We start from the raw sequence: 27,897 nt of genomic DNA, 5'->3' as shown, positions 1-27,897 counted from the left end.
AATTCCAAAAATTCATCCAAACAGACCACCCAGCAGTCCTGGAGCAGAGCCGGCCAGGGATGTGACTTGAGACGCAGCTGACGAGGCGAGGCTGGCAACATTGGCCGTAGCGGTGTTCAGTTCGTTGATCAGCGTCGACGGGACAGAGCTTCCGGCGGCCACGACCTGGCTGACGATGGAGTTCAAGTTGTTGATGGCATCCGATACCTGAGAGGTCAAAGCGCTAAGCTGCGAAGACACTCCGGAGGTGAGTCCTGAGTTGAGAACACTGCTCAGAGTCGATTGGACAGTGAGGGCAGCGGCTTGGGCTTGAGCTAGGGCCGCGGTTAGGGCAGCATTTCCACTGCTAATGGCACTGGTGAGAGCGGTGTTGATTTGGCTGACTAGGCCTGTTAGCGTTGAGAGGGTGCTCTGCAGAGTGCTCAGCAATCCGGAGATGGTACCCGAGAGCAGGCCGGTCAGACCGGACAAGAGTTGGGGCTCGGCAACGGTGACGCCCAACAGGCACAGGCCCAATCCAACGATCAGCAGAGTCTTCATCTTGGGAGTTTGTTATTGCAGCTTTGGTCACGAAACTTGAACTGTCTGATGAGTCTAACAATGATCCTATTTATATCGATCAGACCATCGATAAATTTTGCAATAATTCTAGAAATTGAGTATTGTCCTTGTTCCGGTAGGCACGTGATGTTGTAATGTAAATGACTCACGACATCTTTAAATGACACCCATTGTTTCAATCCAGATGTATTTTTTTTCTACCCAAATTGGAACGCGACTTAAAATTTTGATTGCCAGCTGCGCACGTGCTCCGACGTCATGGGATTGCGAAAATGTGGGAATGGTGCCAATTGCAGTTTCGACGAAAAAATTTCGTAACTTTTCCATTTGACTTGATCATTATCGAACGATGCTTTTGCAAATGGTGAACATTAATGGAAATCATTGTTTCCTTTAATTACTGGATTTACAGATAACGAATTATATGTATCTCCGCTACTAAACGGTTTGATTGATCGATACAACTAGTTCGATTAATCGTAGTAATTTTGTTTTCGTACTTTTAAGAATGCTCATAAGGTAGATATGGGGATAAGGATGCTTCATTAAAAAAAAAACGATTAATTTGAGATAATCCACCCTGCAGTTCGATTCGAACCCCAAAAATAGTAAATATTGATGAAGGTTTAGTGGTCGCGCAAATGATTTGAAGTTTGTATATAGATTTCGGTGAATTAGTATGGGATTTCCACTTACATTACTTTGGTTGTAGTTGTACAAACGTTTTAAAAAAATAGTATGTAGTTATCATGGCTATGATCTGAAAATATTTATTTGACCAGTTCCAGGATAAAAAATTTAAAATTTAAGGCTCAACAATCTCCGATTTGCATGCAACTTTGCATAATTGTGTGTTCACATTTTTGCACAAATTCGGTCATTTTGGATTTTGTAATTGTTTTAGAATGGCGTCTTTGGCACTTTTCGATCATTTGTAGCACTAAAACGTCACTTCTGATCGAAATGACGTCTGTGACAAAGTGGTTTAGAAAAGTTAAGTACTTCGGAAAAAAATACGAAAGGTAATCTTTTTTGAAATAATTTTGAGTAAAAATTCAAGAAAGTTTTGAAAACTGAAATATCTCAAAAAGTATATCTTCAATATTTGTAATTTATTTTTTAAATAAAGTTCATACTCAAGCAAAAAATAAGACACTTGAAAATTGACAAACATCTTAGAACATCAACTTTTAGTTATATTTTTAAGCTTCTTGCCAACTAGCCTTTTATGAAGTTTTTGCACAGATAACTATATATTGTTTGCTGTGTAGAGATAGGTGGAAGATTGTGGAGCGTAGAGAAGCAAAAGCCGCGATAGAGTGGGCGAGAACCAGAGGAGCCAAGAACGAATCCCGTCAACGGTACTCGGCTCTAGAAAAGGAAGTCAAGCGCTCTTGCAGACGGGACAAGCGAGCGTGGATGAACTCCCTGGCCGACGAAGGGAAGAATGCAGAGATGCTCAAAGCTGACCCCATGCTATCCGCTCAAAGGATGCATCAACTATTCTGTAACTGGACTGCAGGGCGTCTTAGTCTTAGTGTTCTGAAAGTTCTGTGCAAAGTTATCCTGAATCGGATACAGGAGAACATCGCCGCGACTTTCCGGCAGCAGCAGGCAGGATTCCGTGTCGGAAAATCTTGTGTGGGCCATATTGTCACGCTCCGCATCATCCTGAAGCAGGTCAATGAATTCCAAGAGTCCCTTTATTTGGTTTTCATTGACTACGAAAAAGCTTTCGACCGACTCAATCACGAGAATCTGTGGGGCGCCCTGAGACGCAAGGGAGTCCCGGATAAAATCGTCAACCTCATCGAAGCGCAGCATCAGGCTTTCACGTGCAGAGTTCTGCACTACGGAGCCTTGTCTGACCCTTTCCGGGTAGTCGCTGGTGTGAGCCTATCATCATGGAGCACCACAACGAATTCGATTTGACTGATAATGTTTCTCTACTAGCACAACGGCGCTCTGATATGCAGAGTAGGCTCAATGACCTAGCCGAACGCTCCTCTGCGGCGGGTCTCACCATCAACGTCAACAAGACCAAATCGTTGGATGTCAAAACGGGCAACCCTTCCAGCTTTACGGTAGCGCGGAAAGCAGTGGAGAAGATCGAAAGTTTCCAATATCTTGGAAGCCAAATAGCGTCGGACGGCGGGACCAAGAGCGACATAGGTCCACAAATCAGGAAGGCTAGGGCTGTCTTTGCGTGTATCAGCGGAGAACACTCAGAAGCTGCAGGTCTTCATCAACCGAAATCAACAACGAAATAAAGCAGGTCGATAGGAATCTGACCCTGGGTCCAAAAGACTTTTTGGCCGTTGCCATAGCAACTACATATTTAAGGATCGAGGTAGACCGTGCATTGAAACTGACGTGTTTTGAATTTGCTGCTGCTTTATTTTCCGAGATGTTTATTGAAAATTTAGTGCAAGAAGTCCTTTAGCTGGTGCATTTTGGACACCTGAAAACTTTTTCAATAATTTCGCGTGTGTTTATTAGTGCTGTGTTTTGTGATAAAAAAACAAAAGGATCGAAAGAGTTTTTAAGAAAACCGGGCAGATCTCCGCTGAATTTTCTAATGTACGCTGTTGAATCGTGTCCGTTTGGGTTTAGTAACAAGTGCATAACGATCCGGAAGTCGGAAGTTACAAAATAAGTTCAGGAGGTAACGGTGATATCCAGTGGAAGTAGGTTAAAATCGAACGTGCAAATTTTCTCCTGCAAAGTGCTGCTGCCTGCAAGCCAAAATAGGCGCGTATCTATCGGAACCACTCACAACGAAGGATTCGAGTGAGGATGCAATTGATTTGCTTGCTTGCGGTTCCAGCTCGATGCAAGGCTGGCGGATCAGCCAGGAGTAGTAGTTTCTAGTGAAAGAAATGATCTCCATCACATCACTAAACAAAACCACGAGCAATGACGAGGAACTGCATCCCAAACCCCATGATAAACAAGGAGCGGATGCATCCAACGAAACTTATAAGCGCAAAAGAATCATTACCAACATAGGAAAAAAATTCGGTAAGATCCTTCCATTGCATTATTTTATGATTCTTCAATATTGTACAAATATTTACACATTACACACAACTACACATAGTAACTCGGAGCGTTATCCTTCCACCCCTGTAGATTCAAAAAATATTCCCATTCATTTCCAAGAATCATCTTTGCGGCAAATACAACGCAGTAGGCCTGGCCGTATTGATGTTTATATCATATCTCAGATATGCTGTAAACATCAATTAGACAAGAAAAATGATTAGACCTCATGGCACCTCCTGAAGATTCGACGGTTGAGCATCTGTGGGTTGCAATTTCAACTCTAAGGGGTACAATCTATATCTGCGTGATATACGTTCCTCCCGACCGCGTTAACGACCACAGCCTGATTGAGAAGCATGCACTTTCGCTGGATTGGATTGTCTCTCAAATGGATGCCAGGGACAGCATCGTCATCTTGGGCGATTTCAACCTTGGCACTGTATCGTGGCTTAGCGATGCTCACGGCTTCTTCTTTCCTGACAATTCCCGTTCATCGTTCAGACCGGCTTCTCTCTCCTTGCTTGACGCGTATTCAACCGCAAGGCTTCAGCAAGTGAATGGCGTTCTGAATGCAAACAACCGTTTGCTCGATCTGTGCTTTGTCGGGGAGGATTTGGGACAAAGCTGCTCTGTTACCCATGCTCCGGCACCGCTCGTCAAAAACTGCAGACATCATTCACCTCTACTGTTGACGCTTGCAATCGATCCTGAGAAACGCTTCCAAGACCACGCCGAAACCGTCTTCTACAACTTTCACAAAGGAGACTTCGAGCGAATGAATAACTTTCTCGCTAATGTGGATTGGAATGCGACACTAGACTCCGGGGATGCGAATCTGGCTGCCTCGACCATGTGTGGTATCATATTCTACGCTATCGATCAGTTTGTGCCTAAAAAACTACGGTGTAAACCTGCCAAACCCGCCTGGTCGAACTCTGATCTTAAGCATCTGAAAAAGGTGAAAAGGGCTGCACTGAAGAAACACAGTAAATATCACACAGATTCTACGAAGGCTAATTACGTCCGCGCCAACAACGAGTACAGAGATCTCAATGCAAGCTTGTACAACGCACATCAGTCTCACTTGCAGAGTCGTCTCAAAGCTAATCCTAAGGAATTCTGGCGATATGTGAACGAGCAACGGAAAGAAACGGGATTGCCGTCCAATATGACTGATGGCGTTACTGATGCCAACTCCGTCGCAGATATCGCCAATATGTTTCGCGCACAATTCAGCAGCGTTTTTTCAGACGAAGTTCTTGATGCTCAGGAAATTGCTGCTGCCACGAGTAATGTCCCTCGTACGTCGGTGTTTGGTTCTCCATTCACCATCCACAGCGACATGGTGATTTCAGCCGGGAAACAGATGAAAACATCAACAGGATCTGGTCCAGATGGCATTCCCTCATTAGTACTGAGACGTTGCTTAGACACTCTTTCATAGCCCTTAGCTAAGGTCTTCAACTTGTCAATGACCTCCGCAGTTTTTCCAGAATGTTGGAAGGATTCGTTTGTTTTCCCTGTTCACAAAAAAGGATGCAAGCAGACTGTCGCCAATTACCGCGGAATAGCTGCATTGAGTGTCATCTCCAAACTATTCGAGCTAATTGTCCTGGAAAAGTTGGTTCAAGACTGCTCGTACAGTATTTCTCAGGATCAACACGGCTTCATGCCTAAGCGCTCGACGACGACTAATCTAACTGTTTTTACATCGTTCATTATTCGTGAGATTGAACGTAGCCATCAAGTTGACGCCATATACACCGACCTCTCTGCAGCTTTCGATAGAGTGAACCATGAAATTACCATCTCTAAATATGACAAAATGGGTGTTCATGGGAGTCTACTTACCTGGCTTCGCTCCTATCTGACTGGCAGATCTATGTCTGTTAAGATCGGTGACTACGCTTCTCCACCCTTCATTGTTACATCTGGTGTTCCTCAAGGCAGCCACCTGGGGCCATTGCTTTTCCTGTTGTATATGAACGACGTGAACTTGATCCTCAAATGCCTTAAACTCTCGTACGCCGACGACATGAAGCTCTACTACGTAATAAACGGGCCTCAAGACGCTCATTTCCTCCACCAAGAACTTGAAGTCTTTGATGATTGGTGCCGGATAAACAGGATGTCTTTAAATGTGTCCAAGTGCTCGGTCATCTCCTTTGGCCGTAAACGGGCGATGCATTTCCACGATTACACCTTAAGAGGAAGAAGCTTGAAACGCGAATCGACTGTCAAGGACTTGGGAGTCATGCTCGATTGCAAATTAACGTTCCAGGATCACATTGCTTATGTTGTATCTAAAGCTTCATCGCAGCTAGGATTTTTATTCCGTTTCGCCAAAAGCTTCAAGGACGTGTATTGCCTGAAGGCTTTATACTGTTCCCTGGTTCGACCTATACTGGAATACTCTGCCGTTGTTTGGTCGCCATTCTATCAGAATGCCATCCATAGAATTGAAGCTGTTCAGCGAAAATTTATTCGCTTTGCGTTGCGACACCTTCGTTGGCGCGACCCGCGTAACTTGCCGAGCTATGAAAGTCGCTGTAACCTCATCGACCTGGAGCTCTTGGAAGGAAGGCGTAATGTGGCGAAGGCTTGTTTCGTTGCGGATCTTCTGCAAGGGAACGTCGACTGCTCCACACTTCTCAGTCTCAACGACGGGACCTCCGGCTGCATGCGTTCTTCAACAACCGGCGTTCGAGGACCAACTATGGCGTACACGAACCAATGTTGAGTATGTGCCGCGTTTTCAATAGTTGTTATTATGTGTTCGATTTTAATGTGTCCCGCGAGAAAAATAAGGGTAGCTTTAAGAGATGTTTGCGTTAATTTTGTGTTTGAAGCAGTTTTGATGTTTAGATATAGAAAATTGTCATTAGGGTAACTATTTTATCTGTTGACAAGTAGAAATAAATAAATAAATAAATCTAACCTAACCATTTTCCAGGATGCTTTCCCGTACTGGCTGCGTTTGTATTAGATTAGATTAGATTAGATTAGATTGCCATAGCAACTACATATTTAATTTGTTCAACATTGGACACGTAGAAGTAAAGTTAGAGCGACTGTAAGTGAGTTTTGAAATTCTTCCATAGTAATTCCCAAACAAATTTTTAAAAAAATTGCGCGACCTCTAAACCTTTAGCAATATATACCATTGGGTGGCTTATCAGAAATTCATCACTTTTTTTTAAAATGAAGCACCCTAATGGGGATATAAGCGACATATGGATATATTCCATAGTCCATAAATGGAGCACACTATAATCGGAGCGTATAGCCATAACTGGTACATCTACCCTAGTTGGAATTGAAGTCTAGTGTATTCAAACATTTGATGAAATTTGGTATAATTTACGAGGTCCTAACAAGTTATCCAAAATTCTTGGACATCTCACTAAATTCAACTGCAAGTCACTTTTTTAAGCCATTCAGAACCAGTCACTAAAAAGTCTCCCTTTTTAAAAGGCCAATTCACTAAAGGTACTTTTTCTTGTAATCAGTCACTATTTTCAACTTTTTGAGCGTGAATTCATGTCAAGATTGATCAGTCTTCTTGTAGTGTGTATGATCTGATACAGTTCAATCGATGCCTACATTTTGTTCCAATTTTTGAACAATTCGAAATCCAAGCAACAATTTTAGTTTTATGACGGTTCTGTAGACCATGATTTAGTCTTGTAGAAAGCCTTAAAACCTATATAAAACTTGCAATACTACTTTGGAGGTGTTGTACTTCTGTAGAGTTTTTCGACGTTTAATCGTCTTTCTTCGGGTGTCTAGTAAAGTGTGCTACGATCAAAATTTGGTCGACTTAAACTAGACGCATTTATTTCAATCGAGCATTGAAGCTGAACACTCCTCATTTCGTAGGTGTGTGCGTGCAGAATGATGCCTCTATTTTGATTTTGACATTTGCTCTTCAGTCATCAAAATGGCGTCCAAGCAAGAGGAGCAACGCATCAACATTTTGCACGCACGTCGTGAAAATCCGTACTACTCGTACGCCGAGTTAGCGAAATCGTTAAAAGTGTCCAAATCAACTGTCACTTACGTAATAAAAGTGTTTGGGGAACGTTTGTCGACAGCCAGGAAGTCTGGATCGGGAGGTAATCGAAGGCCGAAAGCCGCAGCGACGACAAAAAGAATGGACACTGGTTTCAAGCGGAACCCAAACCTCTCTGTCCGAGATGTCTCAAACAAGCTGGGAGTGTCGATTACAACCGTGCATCGAGCTACACAACGAGCACACTTTTCCATCTTAGCGCTTAACATGGTTCTACCATAGAGGTAACTCTAAGACCACTGGGTCCCGAAGAAAATCATTATTATTTTTGGCTCACTCAGTATCAGAACAACGGTCCCAAGCAGTCCCAAGCTATTTCACTCACCCCTGTATGTTCTGCATGAATCCACACACCCCTGTTGTTATCTGTCAAACTTTCATAGCGAATCAAAACAAACATAGTGTAGTAATAGAATTTGAACTAGAATAGGGTACGTTAATCGTTTGCTTGGGACCAATAGGTTACTAAAGTGGTGAGCCAATTTAAAATCGTTAGTTTCGTATTGATTGTTGCTTCTACCATAGAGGTAACTCTAAGACTAGAAGGTCCCGAAATAACGTGCTCAACTTTTTGGCTCAGCTCTGGTACTCTCTTCGGTCCCAAGCTAATCGATTCACCCCTCGAAACATAGGAAAAACCAATAACCCCACATTTTATCTGTCAAACTTTAATAGCGAATCAAAACAAACATTGTGTAGTACTAGAATTTCGACTGGAATGGGGTACGTTAATCGTTTGCTTGGGACCAATAGGCTAGTCAAGTAGTGAGCCAATTTAAAATCGTTAGTTTCGTATTGATTGTTGGTTCTACGCTTGGCATCATTTATGAACTGGACAGCTACCGTTCGAACATTCTCTACAGATTTGTGATCTTCTTCTAAGCACGTGTCCAAACGCTCCTAGAGTAATAATTTCCAGTCAACGAACTTCCGGGCAGACTCTTTCGACTGAATCGTCAACAATCGTCAACATTCGAGAGAATGCAGGGACGAATGTCATCGCAAATATGGACGCACGGTTGGGAATCTGGTTTGGATAGCCATGTGAAATTGTCATGGTATGACCCTTTATTGCAGCTGTATAGTTACAAAAAGCATTGATTTAATTGAGTTTTGAATTATAACGGAATAATACTTATATCAACATTTTCTAAACTCCTCCAATCAGAAAACCGATATAAACATAAAAAATCACAAAACTCAGGGTTGCCAAACTCATGGCTTACTACAGCACAGCGCTTGGCAAAGCAAAACAAAACACTCGGCACAAATTATAGTGTGCAGAGTTAAATATTGCTGATGCACAGAAATCTTAGCATGCATCGACATTTCACAAATAAGAAGAAGCAACATCCGCAGCTGTCAAACATTCACACAAGAAAGACAAGCCGGCGCCGGTGGTGTAGTGGTAAGCATGACTGCTTTCTAACACCCCGATGGGTCTGGGTTCAATCCCAGTCGAGGTCGGTGGGATTTTTCTGAGGCATAAAAATCTCTGGTCACGTCTTCCTTCGGAAGGAAAGTAAAGCCGTTGGTCCCGGGCCATGTGTGTTGAATGGGTGCGATATCCTACGCAGGTGTGGAAGCTGCCTTCCTGCCCATTCGATTGGCACTAGATTGCGGAACAGAGACCGACGTTAAATAAAGGAAAAAAAAAGAAGACGAAACAAATCACAACCGGATAATAACTATCATTATTCGCAGCCTCGGTAGAAGACGGATCGAACTGCTTGATGCATTCAAACCGATCCGCTGGATTATCGATTGTATCATTCTTGCTATACTGGAAAATAATTGTGGAACGTCCTCATGAACTTATATCTTGCGAACTTCCTTCTGACTTGTTGACTTAAATGTTGTCTTGAATGTTTTATGTGTTGTCATGCGTCTCCAACTCGGTCTTGGTCTTCAAGAAACGATTTTGGTTCAGTGTTTGAAAATCCCAAAAGTAGCTGTCAGTGACGGTTGTCAAATCTGACGCCAAGTGCTAATTTTTCTCTGAACTGGCAATACCCTTTGTCAAGTAAAGTGTTGCATTTTGTTTCCCCTTGATTTGTTTTCCGTGCTGAGCACCAATGCTACCGACGCCAGGGAGGCAGCTCCCAACACCAGGACCCTACCTTCAACCCATCAACTCATGAACCGGAGACCAACGGCTTTACTTCCCTCTTAAGACGTGATCAGAGATGTTATGCCTCAGAACATCCCGACGGCGCCTACTGGGATTGAACCCAGGCCTGCTGGGGTGAAAGGTAATCACGCTTACCACTACACCACCGGGCCGCTAAAGTGTTGCATTGCCAAGCAAAATATGGTCCACAAAAAGTGAGCTTTCATTATTTTCCTAAAGTTCGAACTGTTCGCTTCTGGCTGCCAATAAACTTGTCCAGCTTCGTGTTTAGCGTCCGCAGTTGATCGTGAGTTGCTAGTTGAGCTTCCTAAATCTGTCTCAACTCCCGAGCGTCCTCCAATTGGTATTCATCCTTTTACAGATCGAGCTTCTTCACGTAGCCCGGTTACTCCTGTCTCAGCTTGGTCTGGTTCTGATCCTTTGGGACTTCCTTCTTAGTCTGTCCGATAAATGGTTAATTTTTCACCTATCACTTTTGAAAACAATTAAATCAATCATAGCCTTCTACAACTGTGTCCCTCGGTGAAATTATGGCGAGCGTAAGTAGCTATCCATAGCAAAGGGGTGTTCAACTCTGCACATCCCAATCTGTGCCGAAAGCTAAGTCAAGCGTGGTGCCGAACGTGCCGAAGTGTGGCAATCAAGCTATCAGTCTCAGTAACCCATGAGTTTGGCAACCCTGCACTTATGACATTTGAGATTATGTGTTTACATTTTCAAGTCAAGGACGGAAAAAGTCGTGAAACTTAATTCCAATATCATATACAACGAGCTGGTTGCCGGTGATTCGCTTCAAGAAAATGGCACTCGAAGATTAGCCCCTCCGCGAGAAGGAGAAGGGTGATTGATGGCAGAAGCTGTCCATCCAACAGAAGACAGTTCTCTACCGTGCGTCATTCTGGCAGACGTTTGCCGAAACCAAGCACTCAACCGGCAAGTGGAAGATGAATCTTGTCTGCAATATGCTACAATCTGAAAAATAGGAAGGACTCGACCTAAAATGTCCACCGGCGGTAGTAGTAGCAGCAATAGACCTGCAGTAGCTTCCCAGTGTCAGCAGTCGTGTTATGGTACTAAACTCGTCTGACTGCTCCGTATCCAAATGACGGTCCAGAATCTCGATACTGGTTGCAGTCGTTTGATGACTACCTCCTCATAGTATCTTACTGTTGTTCCTTCTTTCTTTTTATCCTTGAACATGCCAGAATCGCATATTAATCTCCCTGAAACGGTTCCGATTACGTTCATTAAGACCGCGATTCAGATTGGCTCTGTTACCTCTGTTAGCAGCATCTTTCTCAATGTTGCTGTTGCCGTCGGTGATACGAATAGTTGCGAAAGAGCGTAGAGAGACCTCCACAGTCAATCGAATTCGAGTTCAGTCCATAGAATGAGCTGTACGGCTGACTGATTGGTGAACGATCAATCGTACCGGGATGTTCTGCGGGAGAAACAGCTGCGATTGCAGATACATCTGAAGAATGGTAGGATCGTTCGGCACCGGGGGGTTGTTGACACCGTACATTATCGCTGCAATGCTCCTCACCCATACAATTGACTCTCGGTCCGGGTCCTATGGCCATCTAGTTAATACTTAATTCTAGTTAGTTCTGGCCTATTCTGTGGGGCATGGTGACTCTGACTAGTTCGTTTGGACTTCCCTGAAACTATGGACATCACTTAAAAGCCGTGTGGACTTTCTGTAGAGGTTCATCCCCCAGATGGCATAAGGACGAAGAGCGTCTCGTCAATTATACAATCTCTTATTATAATTAGGGACAATTTTGCTGGAAAATGGCACTGACAAAAAAAATCTCTTTCCCCTTACTTTGAAGTAAACGAAAAAGTAAACTTTAGCAACGATAGGCAAAATGTTAACACAAAACAGTGATGCCATTTTATATTATATTTTGTGTCATACTTGTCATCGTGTGCCATGACCCGCCGATCAGTGTGCCACGATGTGTTTCGGCACAATGTGCAGAGTTGATTACCCCTTGATCCGTACCCTAGTTTTAATTAGAGGGAATTGAATTGTGTGAGTACATTCTCAAATTAAACAGAATTATGGACTCTTATAAAAAATATAATAAATAAATAAGTCTAAGACATGGGTTTACAAGATACACAAAACCACTTTTTTCAGTTTTCCACGAAGAAAATATTGACAAACTTCTGCATCTTATTCCCAATTGACTAACTTTTGGCGCAAATAGTGCTGAGGTTCATTGAAGTTCGATACTATTCGTGTAACAGTGTTTTCCCTCTGGTCCATAATGAAATAAGCAATGAAATCTTACAAACCCATTTGCAGTGTAGGAACGTGTTTATTCACCTAGCTTTCCATTTTCCTTCCATATTTTTTTTTTCAGAACTAACCCAGAAGATCAGTCCGCCCGATGAACGAAGACATGGATGGATGGGTTTCCTTTCTTCATCTTGTTATTTCATCACACTCGACGACCATCGCCCGCCAGTCTGGATCCTTCTCTATCTAGCTGACATAAGGTAGGTTCGTAGCGCGTAAGTGTACATGAGGAGGGTTTCTGCTGGGAATCATTTTCAAATCAAGAAAGGATTTTCAACATGAATAGCTACAGCCCGGTGTGTGGCGGCCATGCTGCGATGAATTGAGGGAAAGGCTTTTCCATTCGTCCTGTTTTTTCATCCATTGCAAAGCTCTTTATGTTATTGTCTTCTTTTTTTTTGCTGTTGAATAGAACCAACACCAGATCACACATTGGATTTTGTCTCGGTTGCTTACTTCCGTTTTTGATATTGCTCTGTGCAGTTGAAACAACAATGAAAATGTCTGTGTGAATTAATTCCAGCTTTCATTTCAAATATTTCCATCGATACCTGCTCTGATACGGTGACTTGTTGAAGCAATGTGGTATGCAGCACCTTGTTTGCTGATTTGGGCAGATAAATTGCTCAATGCTTGGGTAAGCACTGAGGCTGCTCCATTCCTTGTGCTATCCAACTATAGGCAAACAACAGCCCCCCTCAAGATTCCCAGCCAGAAACCGAGAATGGTGATTGCAACTGTTGTTTACTCAAAGTTGTTAGTGCTCCTCCACTCCAGTCTTTCAACTCATCAAATTATTCCAGATGAATGCGTTCCATTTTGAAGAGCAGGGAAATTATTGAGATATAAATCATCACTTTTGGACATCGTCATGGGGGGTGGGGGTGAGAGACAGCCTCCCTGTAATCAACGACGATCGAATTTCCATTAAGCAAACACACATTAGCTATATAAGACTGAAAAGGGGTTTCCCTGCTAATCGGAAAACGGCAATCATATTTCGTTTTTTCTACCATTTCCCAACTTGGCTTTGCTGGTGGACGAGGAATTTTTGCGTTTGGCTACTTCTGAGTGGGCAATCATGCGTCCACCATAATATTTAATCGAAATGAAATCCTTTCCGAAAGGACCCCGGCTGCGGTGAAATAAAATCCGTGCAGGGGATAAAGGGTAAAGCCATTTCATTAGGCGAACGTTGGTACACGGCAAGTGAATCTGACTCATATTTGAGTCCCGTTCACTCAAATTCGAAAAACCGTAGATCACTCATAGAATGGGCAAATTGTTACTAAAAAATGAGTAAATGTCATTCATATATGAGTGACATTTACTCAAATTTGAGTAAAGATTTACTCAGTGAGTGAGCTAAGCTTTTGCGAATTTGAGTGAACAGGACTCAAATATGAGGCAGATTCATTTGCCGTGTAGAGCCCAGTTGGAAAATCAATTTTCACCGTTCGGAAAATGTTTCGCTCCCCGGTCGGGGTCGTTTGTGTGTGAACTTGATGTTCACTTGGCTTTTAGTTTTGCAAACGTGAGCAATTTGGGTGAAGTTTCGAGCAACTATCCTGCTGAGAACGTGATTTTCAACCTTTATGTGTGTTCTTCTTTCTAAGGCAAGCAATGAGTTTCGTAGCAAATTGTCGGGGGCGCAAGATTGTTTCGAAATATATTTCGTCGAACCCGTTTTTATGAAATTACACTCGCAACCGTTTGCCAAACTGAGAAAAACACTTGTGGACTGAAACAATGCGCCCCATTCATTGACGTGGTGAGTCAATGCCAATACAGTGACAATTTCTAGAACACTTCCAAATTTATCCGACGGTTAATTCGATATAAATAGGGCTATCAAAATACCCATCAGACAGTTCAAGTTGTGTGACCAAACTTGCAATATCTACCAAACTTCCACAAGATGAAGACTCTGCTGATCGTTGCATTGAGCTTGTGCCTGTTGGGCGCCACCGTTGCCAAGCCCCAGTTGCTTAGCGGTCTGACCGGCCTACTATCGGGTACCGTGTCCGGATTGACCAGCACTCTGCAGGGCACTCTTTCAACGCTAACAGGCTTATTCAGCCAAATCAACACCGCTCTCAATAGTGCCATTAGCAGTGGAAATGCTGCCCTAACTGCGGCCCTGGCTCAAGCCCAAGCCGCTGCTGCCACTGTCCAATCGACTCTGAGCAGTGTTCTAAACTCAGGACTAACCTCCGGATTGTCGTCCCAGCTTAGCACCTTGACCACCCAGGTGTCGGATGCCATCAACAACTTGAACTCCATCGTCAGCCAGGTCGTGGCCGCCGGAAGCTCTGTCCCGTCGACGCTGATCAACGAACTGAACACCGCTACGGCCAATGTTGCCAGCCTCGCCTCGTCTGCTGCGTCTCAAGTCACATCTCTGGCCGGATCTGCCCCAGGACTACTAGGTGGTCTGCTGGGTGGTCTGCTTGGTTAAATTGCTCGATTGTGAAATCTTCATAAGCAAATCAATGATAAATAAACTACTAATTGGCATTTGAAATTGCATTGTTTTGTTTGTTCCGAGACAAGTTCACGGTTTGATATAGGGGATATCAAATATGTAAGGTCTGTCGCAGTGTTCAACCAATCCGCTGAAAGACTGCTTTCAGTCTATGCCCACGGACTGACCAAACATTACAAAGATGCTTAATGTGTTTTGTCATTTCATAATAGTCATCATTCCCACATAATTAACCTTGAATTCCTACAGAATTTTCCTGTTGATTCTTTAGCACCACACCTCACTATTCCTATTCTCCAGTGTTGGGAAAGCATCAGAAAATCAAATCTCATTAAAGAATAAGACAAAAATCAACATGCAAACAACTGTGGTTGATTGGTCGGAATCAGGTGAACAAAACTAACCAGCTGCAAATCTCACCAAACTGTGGTGAGATTGAGTTTCATGATTTTTGCCCTACACCTGAACGCAAACGAAACTTCCATAACGGCAGGCAGCAGTCGCTTCGTGTTGCCAGTGGTGAAGAGAAAAACAAGGTGCAACGGAATCATTTTTGCGTCGTTTCAACTCTCAGCTTCAACCTCACACGTTGTGGATAGTCTCGCAATATCAAAGGAGCTTGTAAAATCAATATCAAGCATGATAGTTTGCTCCAATATCACGCGTGATATTGAGAGCGTTTAAGAGCGGAAAATATCAATTTGCTAATGATTAAGCCATCACAGAAATCCTCCAAATTAGAACTTGCCTTAGCTTTTGTTTGAAACTTTTATCAGATTGAGATTCCGTTATATTTCGCATCAAAATTCTGTTCAGGATGCCCTTTGATTTTTGATCAGGATATCCTTGGAATTCTCTTCAGATCTGTTTTGTTTTCCATTCTTAGAATAATTATCAGAATTCCCTCCAGTGCTGTCGTGGTAAATTTGGAGTTGATTACTCGCTGATTTTTCCAATATGCGACCCTTTCAAGGAGTGCCTATTATTGTAATTTCGGACTGTACACACAATTTATTTCACTCTTATTAAAACTACGATACGGGTTCTAGAAGGATGTTTTTTGCCTGACGACTTGGCATTCTTCAGTGGATATAAAGTTGTACCGCCTTTCGTTGAGCACAACAATCTTTACAATCTTACTAAATCCAGCCCTGATGAAGCCCCTGGATCGAAACGTTGACGACGGATACATTTTTTTCTGAAAATTGAAAGCCGACTCAAAATGACTTATTCTTCAGGAATTTTTCGGAGCTTCCCTGATCTCTGACCCCATATAATGTTTTCTGGATCTGAATTTCTCAGAAATTGTTTAAAGTTGCCGTAAGTTCCCCTGAAGATAATTGAACTGCCCTGAAGCTCTTTGATCCTGAAGCTCTCACCATTTTTCTGGTGTTTTCGATACTTCCTTGAAGCTCATCTCTAAACTTCCCTGAAATTTCCTATATTTTCGAAAAGCTCTCAAATTTCCAACAATTTTCCTGATATTCATTGAACTTCCCTGAAGACTCTGCATATTTACAGAATTTTTTAGAATATTCCCGAACTTCTCGGAATAAAGGGTGTATTCGATAAAAATGGCACACACATATTTACTCACCAAAATTTAACCGATTATCGGATTTTCGTGAAATTTTCAGGGAATGAAAAACTACTAATAAGTTAAATTTGTTTAATTTAATTTGATCTCCCATCCCGAATGCCCGCACCTTCCTTTTCACTCCACCCATCAAATTTTGTACAACCCACTTACCCAATGTTTTTATTGTTTTTACCCTAATTTGCTTCAACACCAGCTCTGTTTTAATAGTTTTGGGATGTTTGCGAAGTTCCGTCTTCATAATTGCCCAGAATTTTTCAATTGGACGAAGTTCCGGTGAATTTGGTGGGTTCATATCTTGTGGCACAAAATTGACTCCGTTGGCTTGGTACCACTGGAGCGAGTGGCAGGATGCTCGATCAGGCCAAAATAGAGTTGATCCTTGAGAATGGCCAGAGACCCATCTTAAGGCACTCTTCCGTGTAAATCGTTGATTGTTCCGGAAGTGATGAAGGGAACATCCTCCGGAACATCGAACTAAGACTTGATAACGCAATATTATTGCCCAGGAAGTTAACGGCAGTCGACCTTGACGTAAGTTTCGTCATCCATCGCGATGCAACACGATTTGGTGAGCAACTTCGTGTAAAGTTGCCGGGTGCAGGTTTTCGCAGTGATGTTTTGCTTTTCATTCCGGTTTGGGGCTTTTTGCACCTTGGTAACATGTGACCCAGCACGTTTCATGGTTTTCTGCACAAAGCCGACTGACAACTTGGACATCTCGAATTGACATGTTTGGACGGTTATTGAACTGTTGCACCACTTTCCTGGCAATTTTACTGTCCATTGGACCACTTTTACGACCACTCCCTTCCTTTCTTCGGGCGCTCAGATGCTCCTTGAAGGTTCTTATGACATGAGATACAGTTGTATTTGCAATTCGAAGCTTTTTAGCGATCCATCGGTGGGACGCCTCTGGCACTTCTATATGGATATCTATGAATCTTGACAGATGTAAACAATGCACTATGAATAAAATTTACTCAAATTTGCAGGTTTTTTACTCATACGGTTCAAAAGTTACAGAAGATTTTCGGTGTGCCATTTTAATCGAATACACCCTTTATTCCATAATTCTTCAGAACTTTTCGAAAGTTCCTTAAACTAATTAATGAACCTGCTCTGAAGATCTCTGATTTTCCTCGAAATACTTGGAACATCCTTGACAATAATGAAATTGCTTAAACATCTTTAAACTTTTCATTCTATGATCTTCCTTGAAGATGTTCGAGCATTGCTGAGGTTTTTGGAAACACACTGAGTTTCTCGAAACTCCTGTGCAGTTCCTGTAATGTCCTTTAAGTTACTTGAACTGCCCTGACGTGCTCAAAGCCAAATTGAAGATCTTGCAAGTTCTGGGTACTACCCTGAAGTAAATGGGACTGTCCTAAAATGTTTAAAGTTCCCTGAAAATCTCTGAACTTCTGTGAAATTCACAGAATAAAGACAGGTGTGTTACGATTAAAATTTGATTGTCTTAAACTTGACTTTTAATCGAGTACATAAAAAACCTGAGCACCCCTCATTGTGTAGATGCGTGCGTGCAGACTGACGCCTTTATTTTGATTTTGACATTTGCTCCTCAGTTATCAAAAAGGCGTTCAAGCAAGCGGAGCAACGCATTAAAATTTTGCACACGCATTGCAAAAATCCGGACTACTCGCACGCTGAGTTATGGAAATCGTTAAAAGTTGCCAAATATAAAGAGCCTAAATTTAAAAAGAGGCGACATGTCAAAATTGGAACAATCGATTGTCTGTCAAAGTCATACGAAAAGTCATTCCAATCGAGCAGAAGACCTGTCAAATGGATAAGATGTCGTCTCTTTATAAATTCAGGCTCAGCCAAATCTACTGTCACCAACGTAATAGAAGTGTTTTAGGGGAACTTTAGTCGACAGCCAGGAAGCCAGGATTGGGGGAAAATCGAAAGCCGGAAGCCGCAGCGACGACAAAAAAGAGTGGCCAGCGGTTTCAAGCGGAACCACAACCTCTCCGTGCGAGATGTCACAAACAAGCTGGAAGTGGCGTTTACAACCGTGCATCGAGCTAAAAACACGAGCCGGACTATCGACTTATAAGAAGGTAGTACAACCAGAAGGGGAAGATGGCAGACATTTTTAAGCATATGAAGCTGGCATCTGGTTTGAAAATCTTTCTGTACCTGTGGTTTGCAAAGCGACATTTTTGAGTCCCGTTCACTCAAATGCGCAAAAAAATCGCGCAAGATTGTTTCGAAATATATTTTGTCGATCCCGTTTTCATGCAATTTCATGACGTCAGGATACACTCGCAACCGTTTGCCAAATTGAGAAAAACACTTGTGGACTGAAACAATGCGCCCCATTCATTGACGTGGTGAGTCAATGCCAATACAGTGACAATTTCTAGAACACTTCCAAATTTATCCGATGGTTAATTCGATATAAATAGGGCTATCAAAAGACCCATCAGACAGTTCAAGTTGTGTGACCAAACTTGCAATATCTACCAAACTTCCACAAGATGAAGACTCTGCTGATCGTTGCATTGAGCTTGTGCCTGTTGGGCGCCACCGTTGCCAAGCCCCAGTTGCTTAGCGGTCTGACCGGCCTACTATCGGGTACCGTGTCCGGATTGACGAGCGCTCTGCAGAACACCCTTTCAACGCTAACAGGCTTATTCAGCCAAATCAACACCGCTCTCAATAGTGCCATTAGCAGTGGAAACACTGCTCTAACTGCGGCCCTGGCTCAAGCCCAAGCCGTTGCCGCCACTGTCCAATCGACTCTGAGCAGTGTTCTCAACTCAGGACTCACCTCCGGAGTGTCGTCGCAGCTTAGCACCTTGGCCACTCAGGTGTCGGATGCCATCAACAACTTGAACTCCATCGTCAGCCAGGTCGTGGCCGCCGGAAGCTCTGTCCCGTCGACGCTGATCAACGAACTGAACACCGCTACGGCCAATGTTGCCAGCCTCGCCTCGTCTGCTGCGTCTCAAGTCACATCTCTGGCCGGATCTGCTCCAGGACTACTAGGTGGTCTGCTGGGTGGTCTGCTTGGTTAAAATGCTCGATTGTGAATGATAAATAAACTTCTAATTGGCATTTGAAATTTCATTGTTTTTGTTTGTTCCGAGACAAGGTCTGATATAGGGGATACAAAATATGTATGGTCTGTCGCAGTGGTGTTCATCCAATCCGCCGAAAGACTGCTTTCAGTCTGTGGAATGTATGCCCGCAGACTGACCAAACATTACAAAGATGCTTAATGTGTTTTGTCATTTCATAATAGTCATCGTTCCCACATAATTAACCTTGAATTCCCACAGAATTTTCCTGTTGATTCTCTGGCAACACACCTCACTATTCCTATTCTCCAGTGTTGGGAAACCATCAGAAAATCAAATCTCATTAAAGAACAAGACAAAAATCTACAAGCAAACAACTGTGGTTGATTGCTCGGAATCAGGTGAACAAATCTAACCAGCTGCAAATCTCACCAAACTGTGGTGAGATTGAGTTTCATTATTTTTTCTTTACACCCGAACGCAACCGCTGCCAGCGGTGAAGAGAAAAACAAGGTGCAACGGAATCACTTTTGCGTCGATTCAACTCTCAGCTTCAACCTTACACGTTGTGGATTGTTCGCAGTATCAAAGAAACTTGTAAAATCAATATCAAGCATGATTTTTTGCTCCAATATCACGCGTGATATTGAGAGCGTTTAAGAGCGGAAAAATATCAATTTGCTAATGATTATGCCATCACAGAAATCCTCCAAATTAGAATTTGCCTTAGCTTTTCTTTGATAATTTTATCAGATTGAGATTCCGTTATTCTTCGCATCAAAACTCTTTTCAGGATGCCCTTTGATTTTTGATCAGGATATCCTTTGGAATTCTCTTCAGATCTGTTTTGTTTTCCATTCTTAGAATAATTATCAGAATTCCCTCCAGTGCTGTCGTGGTGAATTTGGAGTTGATTACTCGCTGATTTTTCAAATATGCGACCCTTTCAAGGAGTGCCTATCATTGTAATTTCTCGACTGTACACACAATTTATTTCACTCTTATTAAAACTACGATACGGGTTCTAGAAGGATGTTTTATGCCTGACGACTTGGCCTTCTTCAGTGGATATAAAGTTGTACCGCCTTTCGTTGAGCACAACAATCTTTACAATCTTACTAAATCCAGCCCTGATGAAGCCCCTGGATCGAAACGTTGACGACGGATACATTTTTTTTTCTGGAGATTGAAAGCCGACTCTAAATGACATATTCTTCAGGAATTTTTCGGAGCTTCCCTGATCTCTGAGAACATATAATGTTTCCTAGACCTGAGTTTCTCAGAACTTGTTTAAAGTTGCCGTAAGTTCCCCTGAAGATAATTGAACTGCCCTGAAGCTCTTTGATCCTGAAGCTCTCACCATTTTTTCTAATGTTTTCAATACTTCCTTGAAGCTCATCTCTAAACTTTCCTGAAATTTCCTAAATTTTTGAAAGCTCTCCAATTTTTTCTTACGTTTCCTAATTTAGTATGTAGTTCTCGGAACTTCACTAGCGTTCCAACCATTTTCCTGATATTCATCGAACATCCCTGAAGACCCCGCATATTTACAGAATTTTCAAGAATATTCCCGAACTTCTCGGAATAAAGGGTGTATTCGATAAAAATGACACACACATATTTACTCACCAAAATTTAACCGATTATCGGATTTTCTTGAAATTTTCAGGGAATGAAAAACTACTAATAAGTTAAATTTGTTTTATTCAATTTGATCTCCCATCCCTAATGCCCGCACCTTCCTTTTCACTCCACCCATCAAATTTTGTACAACCCACTTACCCAGTGTTTTTGTTGTTTTTACCCTAATTTGCTTCAACTCCAGCTCTGTTTTAATAGTTTTGGGATGTTTGAGAAGTTCCGTCTTCATAATTGCCGAGAATTTTTCAATTGGGCAAAGTTCCGGTGAATTTGGTGGGTTCATATCTTGTGGCACAAAATTGACTCCGTTGGCTTGGTACCACTCGAGCGAGTGGCAGGATGCTCGATCAGGCCAAAACAGAGTTGATCCTTTGTGCTTCCTTATGAATGGCAAGATACCCATCTTAAGGCACTCTTCCGTGTAAATCGCACCGTTGATTGTTCCGGAAGTGATGAAGGGAACATCCTCCGGAACATCGAACTTAGACTTGGCAACGCAATATTCTTGCCCAGGAAGTGAACGGCAATCGGCCTTGACGTAAGTTTCGTCATCCATCGCGATGCAACACGATTTGGTGAGCAACTTCGTGTAGAGTTTCCGGGTGCGGGTTTTCGCAGTGATGTTTTGTTTTTCGAATTGACATGTTTGGACGGTTTTTAAACTGTTGCAGCATTGCTGAGGTTTTTGGAAATACACTGAATTTCTCGAAACTCCTGTGCAGTTCCTGTAATGTCCTTTAAGTTACTTGAACTGTCCTGACGTGCTCTAAGCCAAACTAAAGATCTTGCAAGTTCTTGGTACTACCCTGAAGTAAATGGGACTGTCCTAAAAATGTTTAAAATTCCCTGAAAATCTCTAAACATCTGTGTAATTCACAGAATAACACAGCTGTGTTACGGTTAAAATTTGATCGTCTTAAACTTGACTTTTAATCGAGCACTTAAAAAAACCTAAGCACCCCTCATTGTGTAGATGTGTGCGCGCAGACTGACGCCTTTATTTTGATTGTGACATTTGCTCCTCAGTTATCAAAATGGCGTCCAAGCAAGCGGAGCAACGCATTAAAATTTTGCACACGCATTGCGAAAATCCGGACTACTCGCACGCTGAGTTCTCGAAATCGTTAAAAGTGGCCAAATCAACTGTCACCAACGTAATAGAAGTGTTTTCGGGAAACTTTAGTCGACAGCCAGGAAGCCAGGATTGGGGGAAAATCGAAAGCCGGAAGCCACAGCGACGACGAAAAGAGTGGCCAGCGGTTTCAAGCGGAACCACAACCTCTCCGTGCGAGATGTCACAAACAAGCTGGTAGTGGCGTTTACAACCGTGCATCGAGCTAAAAACACGAGCCGGACTATGGACTTATAAGAAGGTAGTACAACCAGAAGGGGAAGATGGCAGACATTTTTAAGCATATGAAACTGGCATCTGGTTTGGAAAACTTTCTGTACCTGTGGTTTGCAAAGCGAAATTTTTGAGTCCCGTTCACTCAAATGCGCAAAAAAATCGCGCAAGATTGTTTCGAAACATATTTTGTCGAACCCGTTTTCATGCAATATCATGACGTCAGGATACACTCGCAACCGTTTGCCAAACTGAGAAAAACACTTGTGGACTGAAACAATGCGCTTCATTCATTGACGTGGTGAGTCAATGCCAATACAGTGACAATTTCTAGAACACTTTCAAATTTATCCGATGGTTAATTCGATATAAATAGGGCTATCAAAAGACCCATCAGACAGTTCAAGTTGTGTGACCAAACTTGCAATATCTACCAAACTTCCACAAGATGAAGACTCTACTGATCGTTGCATTGAGCTTGTGCCTGTTGGGCGCCACCGTTGCCAAGCCCCAATTGCTGAGCGGTCTGACCGGCCTACTATCGGGTACCGTGTCCGGATTGACGAGCGCTCTGCAGAACACCCTTTCAACGCTAACAGGCTTATTCAGCCAAATCAACACCGCTCTCAATAGTGCCATTAGCAGTGGAAACACTGCTCTAACTGCGGCCCTGGCTCAAGCCCAAGCCGTTGCCGCCACTGTCCAATCGACTCTGAGCAGTGTTCTCAACTCAGGACTCACCTCCGGAGTGTCGTCCCAGCTTAGCACCTTGGCCACTCAGGTGTCGGATGCCATCAACAACTTGAACTCCATCGTCAGCCAGGTCGTGGCCGCCGGAAGCTCTGTCCCGTCGACACTGATCAACGAACTGAACACCGCTACGGCCAATGTTGCCAGCCTCGCCTCGTCAGCTGCGTCCCAAGTCACATCTCTGGCCGGATCTGCTCCAGGACTACTAGGTGGTCTGCTGGGTGGTCTCCTTGGTTAAACTGCTCGATTGTGAATGATAAATAAACTACTAATTGGCATTTGAAATTTCATTGTTTTTGTTTGTTCCGAGACAAGGTCTGATATAGGGGATACAAAATATGTATGATCTGTCGCAGTGGTGTTCATCCAATCCGCCGAAAGACTGCTTTCAGTCTGTGGAATGTATGCCCGCAGACTGACCAAACATTACAAAGATGCTTAATGTGTTTTGTCATTTCATAATAGTCATCATGCCCACAGAATTTTCCTGTTGATTCTCTAGCAACACAACTCACTATTCCTATTCTCCAGTGTTGGGAAAGCATCCAACAATCAAATCTCATTAAAGAATAAGACAAAAATCAACATGCAAACAACTGTGGTTGATTGCTCGGAATCAGGTGAACAAAACTAACCAGCTGCAAATCTCACCAAACTGTGGTGAGATTGAGTTTCATGATTTTTGCCCTACACCTGAACGCAAACCAAACTTCATAACGCCAGGCAGCAGTCGCTGCGTGCTGCCAGCGGTGAAGAGAAAAAGAGATAGCATTATTATACCTCCTCCTTCTACGAAAACAAGGTGCAACGGAATCACTTTTGCGTCGATTCAACTCTCAGCTTCAACCTTACACGTTGTGGATAGTCTCGCAATATCAAAGGAGCTTTTAAAATCAATATCAAGCATGATATTTTGCTCCAATATCACGCGTGATATTAAGAGCGTTTAAGCGCGGAAAAATATCAATTTGCTAATCCTCCAAATTAGAATTTGCCTTAGCTTTTCTTTGAAACTATTATCAGATTGAGATTCCGTTAGATTTCGAGCTGCTAGATCAGGTCAAAACTTATGACTGGCAAGGGACGCTTCTTAAGGCACTCTTCCGTGTAAATTGCACCGTTGATTGTTCCGGAAGTGATTAAGGGAGTGCTTTTTTTACCACATCTGCATAAGTGCAAATCGCCTGCCAGATCAGAAATTACTTTGCAAATCGGAACATCGAACTTAGACTTGGCAAAGAAATATTTTTGCCCAGGACGGAAGTCGGCCTTGACGTAAGTTTCGTCATCCATCACGATGCAACACGATTTGGTGAGCAACTTCGTGTAAAGTTTCCGGGCGCGGGTTTCTGCAGTGATCTTTTGCATTTCATTCCAGTTTGGGGCTTTTTGCACCTTGGTAACATGTAACCCAGCACGCGTCATGGTTTTCTGCACAAAACCGACTGACAGATTGGACTTTTTAGCGACATCTCGAATTGACATGTTTGGATGGTTCTTGAACTGTTGCACCACTTTCCTGGCCATTTTACTATCCATTGAACCACTTTTACGACCACATACTTCCTTTCTTTGGGGTATCAAACGCTCCTTGAAAAGGTTCCTATCACACGATACACAGTTGTATTTGCAATTCCAAGCTTTTTAGCGATCCATCGGTGGGACGCCTCTGGATTTTAATTGTATCTTCTGTGACAACCAAAGTGCGATATGTTGCACGACTTCGTATGAGAGCAAGTTGAGAGGAAGGTGATCTCGTTACATCACGTCGAATCCGAGCTTCAGAAGGTAGACGTTCTCACCAAACCCAACCTGCGTGACCGTTGCACTGACACTGTTAAGGATCTTGGAATAAATCAAATTCACGGTTAAGGAGGGAATGTTGTAGTAAACCTTGAATTTGATCTAATCTAATCTAATCTAATCTAACACCAACACAGCCAGTTCTTGAAAGCATCCTGGAAAATAATGGATATACCTCCATCCACACAAATCAAAACGGCCAGGCCTACTGTGCAGCATTTAAGGGGTAAGATGATTCAGAAAACATCGGGCTTCAGAATCCAATAAATGAATGAAACGTGGACATCTCGTACCGTACGTTCAGATTTTGGTAATTATATGATTGTTTGGTTGTTGGAAGCATCAAAGCTAGAAAGGTTAAGTGATGCTGCATTTTCTTCTGACGGTTGGGACGTGAGCACTAGCTCTTGTCCTAGCCTTTTATGGCTTATGGCTATAGCGCCATTACTCGCTTTCTGAAAAGAGAAGAGGGAAAGGAAAAGGAGAAGGACAAAGGGAAAAGGATTATGTAAACTCTATGAACATAATCAATATTTTTGATTTGAAATACATAATATAAAAATGCATAACAGCGGTGTCTTGTAACTAGTATCAAGTCATAAAAAGTAAAAAGTCACGACTAGGGTTCGGCTGTAGATCTTATAGCAGTAACGCACCACAAAAAGGTGATCTCCCAACGTTACTGGTTTGAAAAGATAAAAATTTACAAAATGGAACGAACTCACCAAATTTAGCCAATTGAACCTGAAGGCTGGCTGACATGTGTTGATGTAGAAGTCCAAATTGTAGACGAAGCTTGACGAAGATCAATATGAATTAGTCCGGTTTATGGTAGTTGCGCGGCATGTCTTCCGTCGATTTGAGATAAACAAATGTTCGGATGTATGTAGTCGATTTTTGATGTGCATTGACAAGCCTTTTCGTGGCCAATAGTCAGGTTCAACGCTGCGACTCAACGAATGATGGAATTAATGATCGGCCGAATGATGGGACGAATGATGGGACGCCTCGTGGAGGTTCTACTTGTCTTCGGAACAATTAATAGGGACTGAGGAACTAGAAATTGTCCCTGGGTCTGGTTTTGGCCAGATCAGCAACCGATTATAGATAAAAAAAAACTCCACGGAAAAAACAAACGTCAGGTTCGATCACACGCACAGCCTACTCCTTCGTAGTAAACCTTGAATTTGATATTGAATAAAACTTTTATTGTGTCTGTACTACTAGTCATAACCAGACGTGTTACAATTACAATCTATAAACCATTAGATCCGCGACTTTTTTTTCTAAATTGCATACAATCATGACCATAGATGAATTATATCATCACCATATTAATTCTGCTACCAAGGGGCCAATGGCTTAGATACTTTTCTCGTTATTTCTTGTGAGAATGTTCCCATCAACCCTGTTGTTATAGGTTTTCAAAGTGATATCGATGATCGCTCTTGCCTTGCGATAGTGACGTGAATTTTCAATCGGTCCAGAATTACGATGTCTTTTCTCGTTCACTTTTCAGCTTGTCATGCGTAATTTTCCCGTCCTAAAACAGGTATAGTTGTGAAAAACGATTCCAAAGCAAGTATGAGCTATTGAACACGACTGTTTTCCCCAACCGAAATCCAAAACATAATCACCCACCCAGTCAGTCACTTTCTCCAATAAATATCCCGGTCACCAATGTGCACACCAATTACTGTATTTCCTACTTACTCACCGAATGCATTAAAAATTAACTTGTCAACCGTGACTGGCACAAAAACTGACACGAAACAGACCTCCATCCATACCCACCCATATTGTCAAAGTGTCAACGGACAAAGAAGAAACAATGCGCTCCACTCTGCAGCAACATTATTATACGGTGTGGCATATAGGTGGAGGTGGCATATGGCGGTGACAACTGACATCATCCAAAGGAAGAAAATGCGACAACTAAATGCTGGGAAATTTTTTTTTTACTCCATTGTTGCAGGCAGCCAACTACTACTAGACTATGGCTATACAATAGAGAAAAGTCGTCACTCGTCTCGTGTGTCGCGCTGTTATTGTTATTAGTGTTGCCAGACTAATGGTAGACATTAGCGCCAGCCAGTGCCGGAAAAACAGCGATGCCAGGTCTACGGAATTTGGGTAATTGATCATAATGTCGGCCTAAATGTTCCTAATATTGGACCCGTACTTGAATTCCAAGGAAAAATATCCATTTGTAATGTCCGGATGACGCATTGTTCTAAGAATAATTGACGTTCAAAAGTTATAACATTCACGGAATTACCCTCAAAGAAAGCTGGCATCACTGCAGACAAGAGTCTTGCCAGTCACACTTGGTGCTCCTTAGTGGCCGACCGTAGAACTATTTGTCGCGCTGATTTCCCCCGAAAGGATCTATACTGCTATATGAGCGCGTCTAAATACAGCGGGCCGGAGCTCGGGTGAATGAGTGCAAAAGCGTCAAAAGTGGTTGCAGATGACAAGACGAACGAAAAAAGAAAAAAGAAAAAACGAAACAATCGACTCGACATGACATCCACCACTTGTACTACTGCTGTTTCGTAATGGCGTTGAAAGTGATGGGAGGGAAAAAAGTAAGTTACAGAGTGTAATTTTCTCACGTGACTAGACGGAAAATTTAAGGGTGGTGTGAATCCGTTGCTCGATTCGAAGGCACACAAACACAAGAGGAAATTTATGTAATCCAATCGCAAATCAAAAGTTTATTCATCATCAATTGGTTAAGGTCGAAGTTTTCATCCAAGAAGACCGCTCAGAATACCGCCCAGAAGGCCTGGAGCAGAGCTAACCAGAGACGTGACTTGCGTAGCAGCAGAAGCGGCGAGGCTGGTCACGTTGGCAGTGGCGGAGTTCAGTTGGTCGATCAGAGTCGACGGGACGGAGCTTCCGGCGGCCACAACCTGGCTGACGATGGAGTCCAGGGTGCTGGTAGCACTGGACAGCTGCGAAGTGAGGCTGTTGAGCTGCGCGGTAAGGCTAGAGCTGAGACCAGACAGTCCATTGTTGAGAACACTGTTCACAGTGGATTGGACAGTTAGGGTAGCGGCTTGGGCTTGAGCCAGGGCCAAGGTCAGCGCGGAATTGCCAGTGGAGATAG

At 42.9% G+C, this 27,897-nt stretch overlaps 5 protein-coding genes across 9 annotated transcripts in view; 3 read left to right on the top strand and 2 right to left on the bottom strand.

Moving 5' to 3' along the window:
* RhoGAP100F (Rho GTPase activating protein at 100F) overlaps positions 1–27,897 on the bottom strand; it is a 314,040-nt gene that overhangs the window by 114,113 nt on the left and 172,030 nt on the right. The window lies entirely within an intron of this gene.
* LOC135702121 (uncharacterized) lies at positions 13–584 on the bottom strand. The gene has a single exon (XM_065223119.1). It carries the CDS (start codon positions 538–540, stop codon positions 13–15), a length of 528 nt encoding a protein of 175 aa, XP_065079191.1. The 5' UTR covers positions 541–584.
* Positions 13,976–14,641, top strand: LOC135702102 (uncharacterized). The gene has a single exon (XM_065223101.1). The coding sequence runs from the start codon at positions 14,036–14,038 to the stop codon at positions 14,573–14,575; it is 540 nt and encodes a 179-aa protein (XP_065079173.1). The 5' UTR covers positions 13,976–14,035; the 3' UTR covers positions 14,576–14,641.
* LOC135702187 (uncharacterized) lies at positions 18,631–19,254 on the top strand. The gene has a single exon (XM_065223214.1). It carries the CDS (start codon positions 18,704–18,706, stop codon positions 19,241–19,243), a length of 540 nt encoding a protein of 179 aa, XP_065079286.1. The 5' UTR covers positions 18,631–18,703; the 3' UTR covers positions 19,244–19,254.
* Positions 22,618–23,231, top strand: LOC135702188 (uncharacterized). Its single transcript, XM_065223215.1, has one exon. The coding sequence runs from the start codon at positions 22,681–22,683 to the stop codon at positions 23,218–23,220; it is 540 nt and encodes a 179-aa protein (XP_065079287.1). The 5' UTR covers positions 22,618–22,680; the 3' UTR covers positions 23,221–23,231.

This window comes from Ochlerotatus camptorhynchus, unplaced genomic scaffold (genome assembly GCF_037179485.1).
Source record: "Ochlerotatus camptorhynchus isolate MF236.1 unplaced genomic scaffold, CSIRO-AGI_Acam_v1.1 ptg000185l, whole genome shotgun sequence".
NCBI classification, from domain to species: domain Eukaryota; kingdom Metazoa; phylum Arthropoda; class Insecta; order Diptera; family Culicidae; genus Ochlerotatus; species Ochlerotatus camptorhynchus.
The sequence above is the reverse complement of the archived record's forward strand: the minus strand, read 5'-3'. Positions and strand labels throughout refer to the sequence as shown.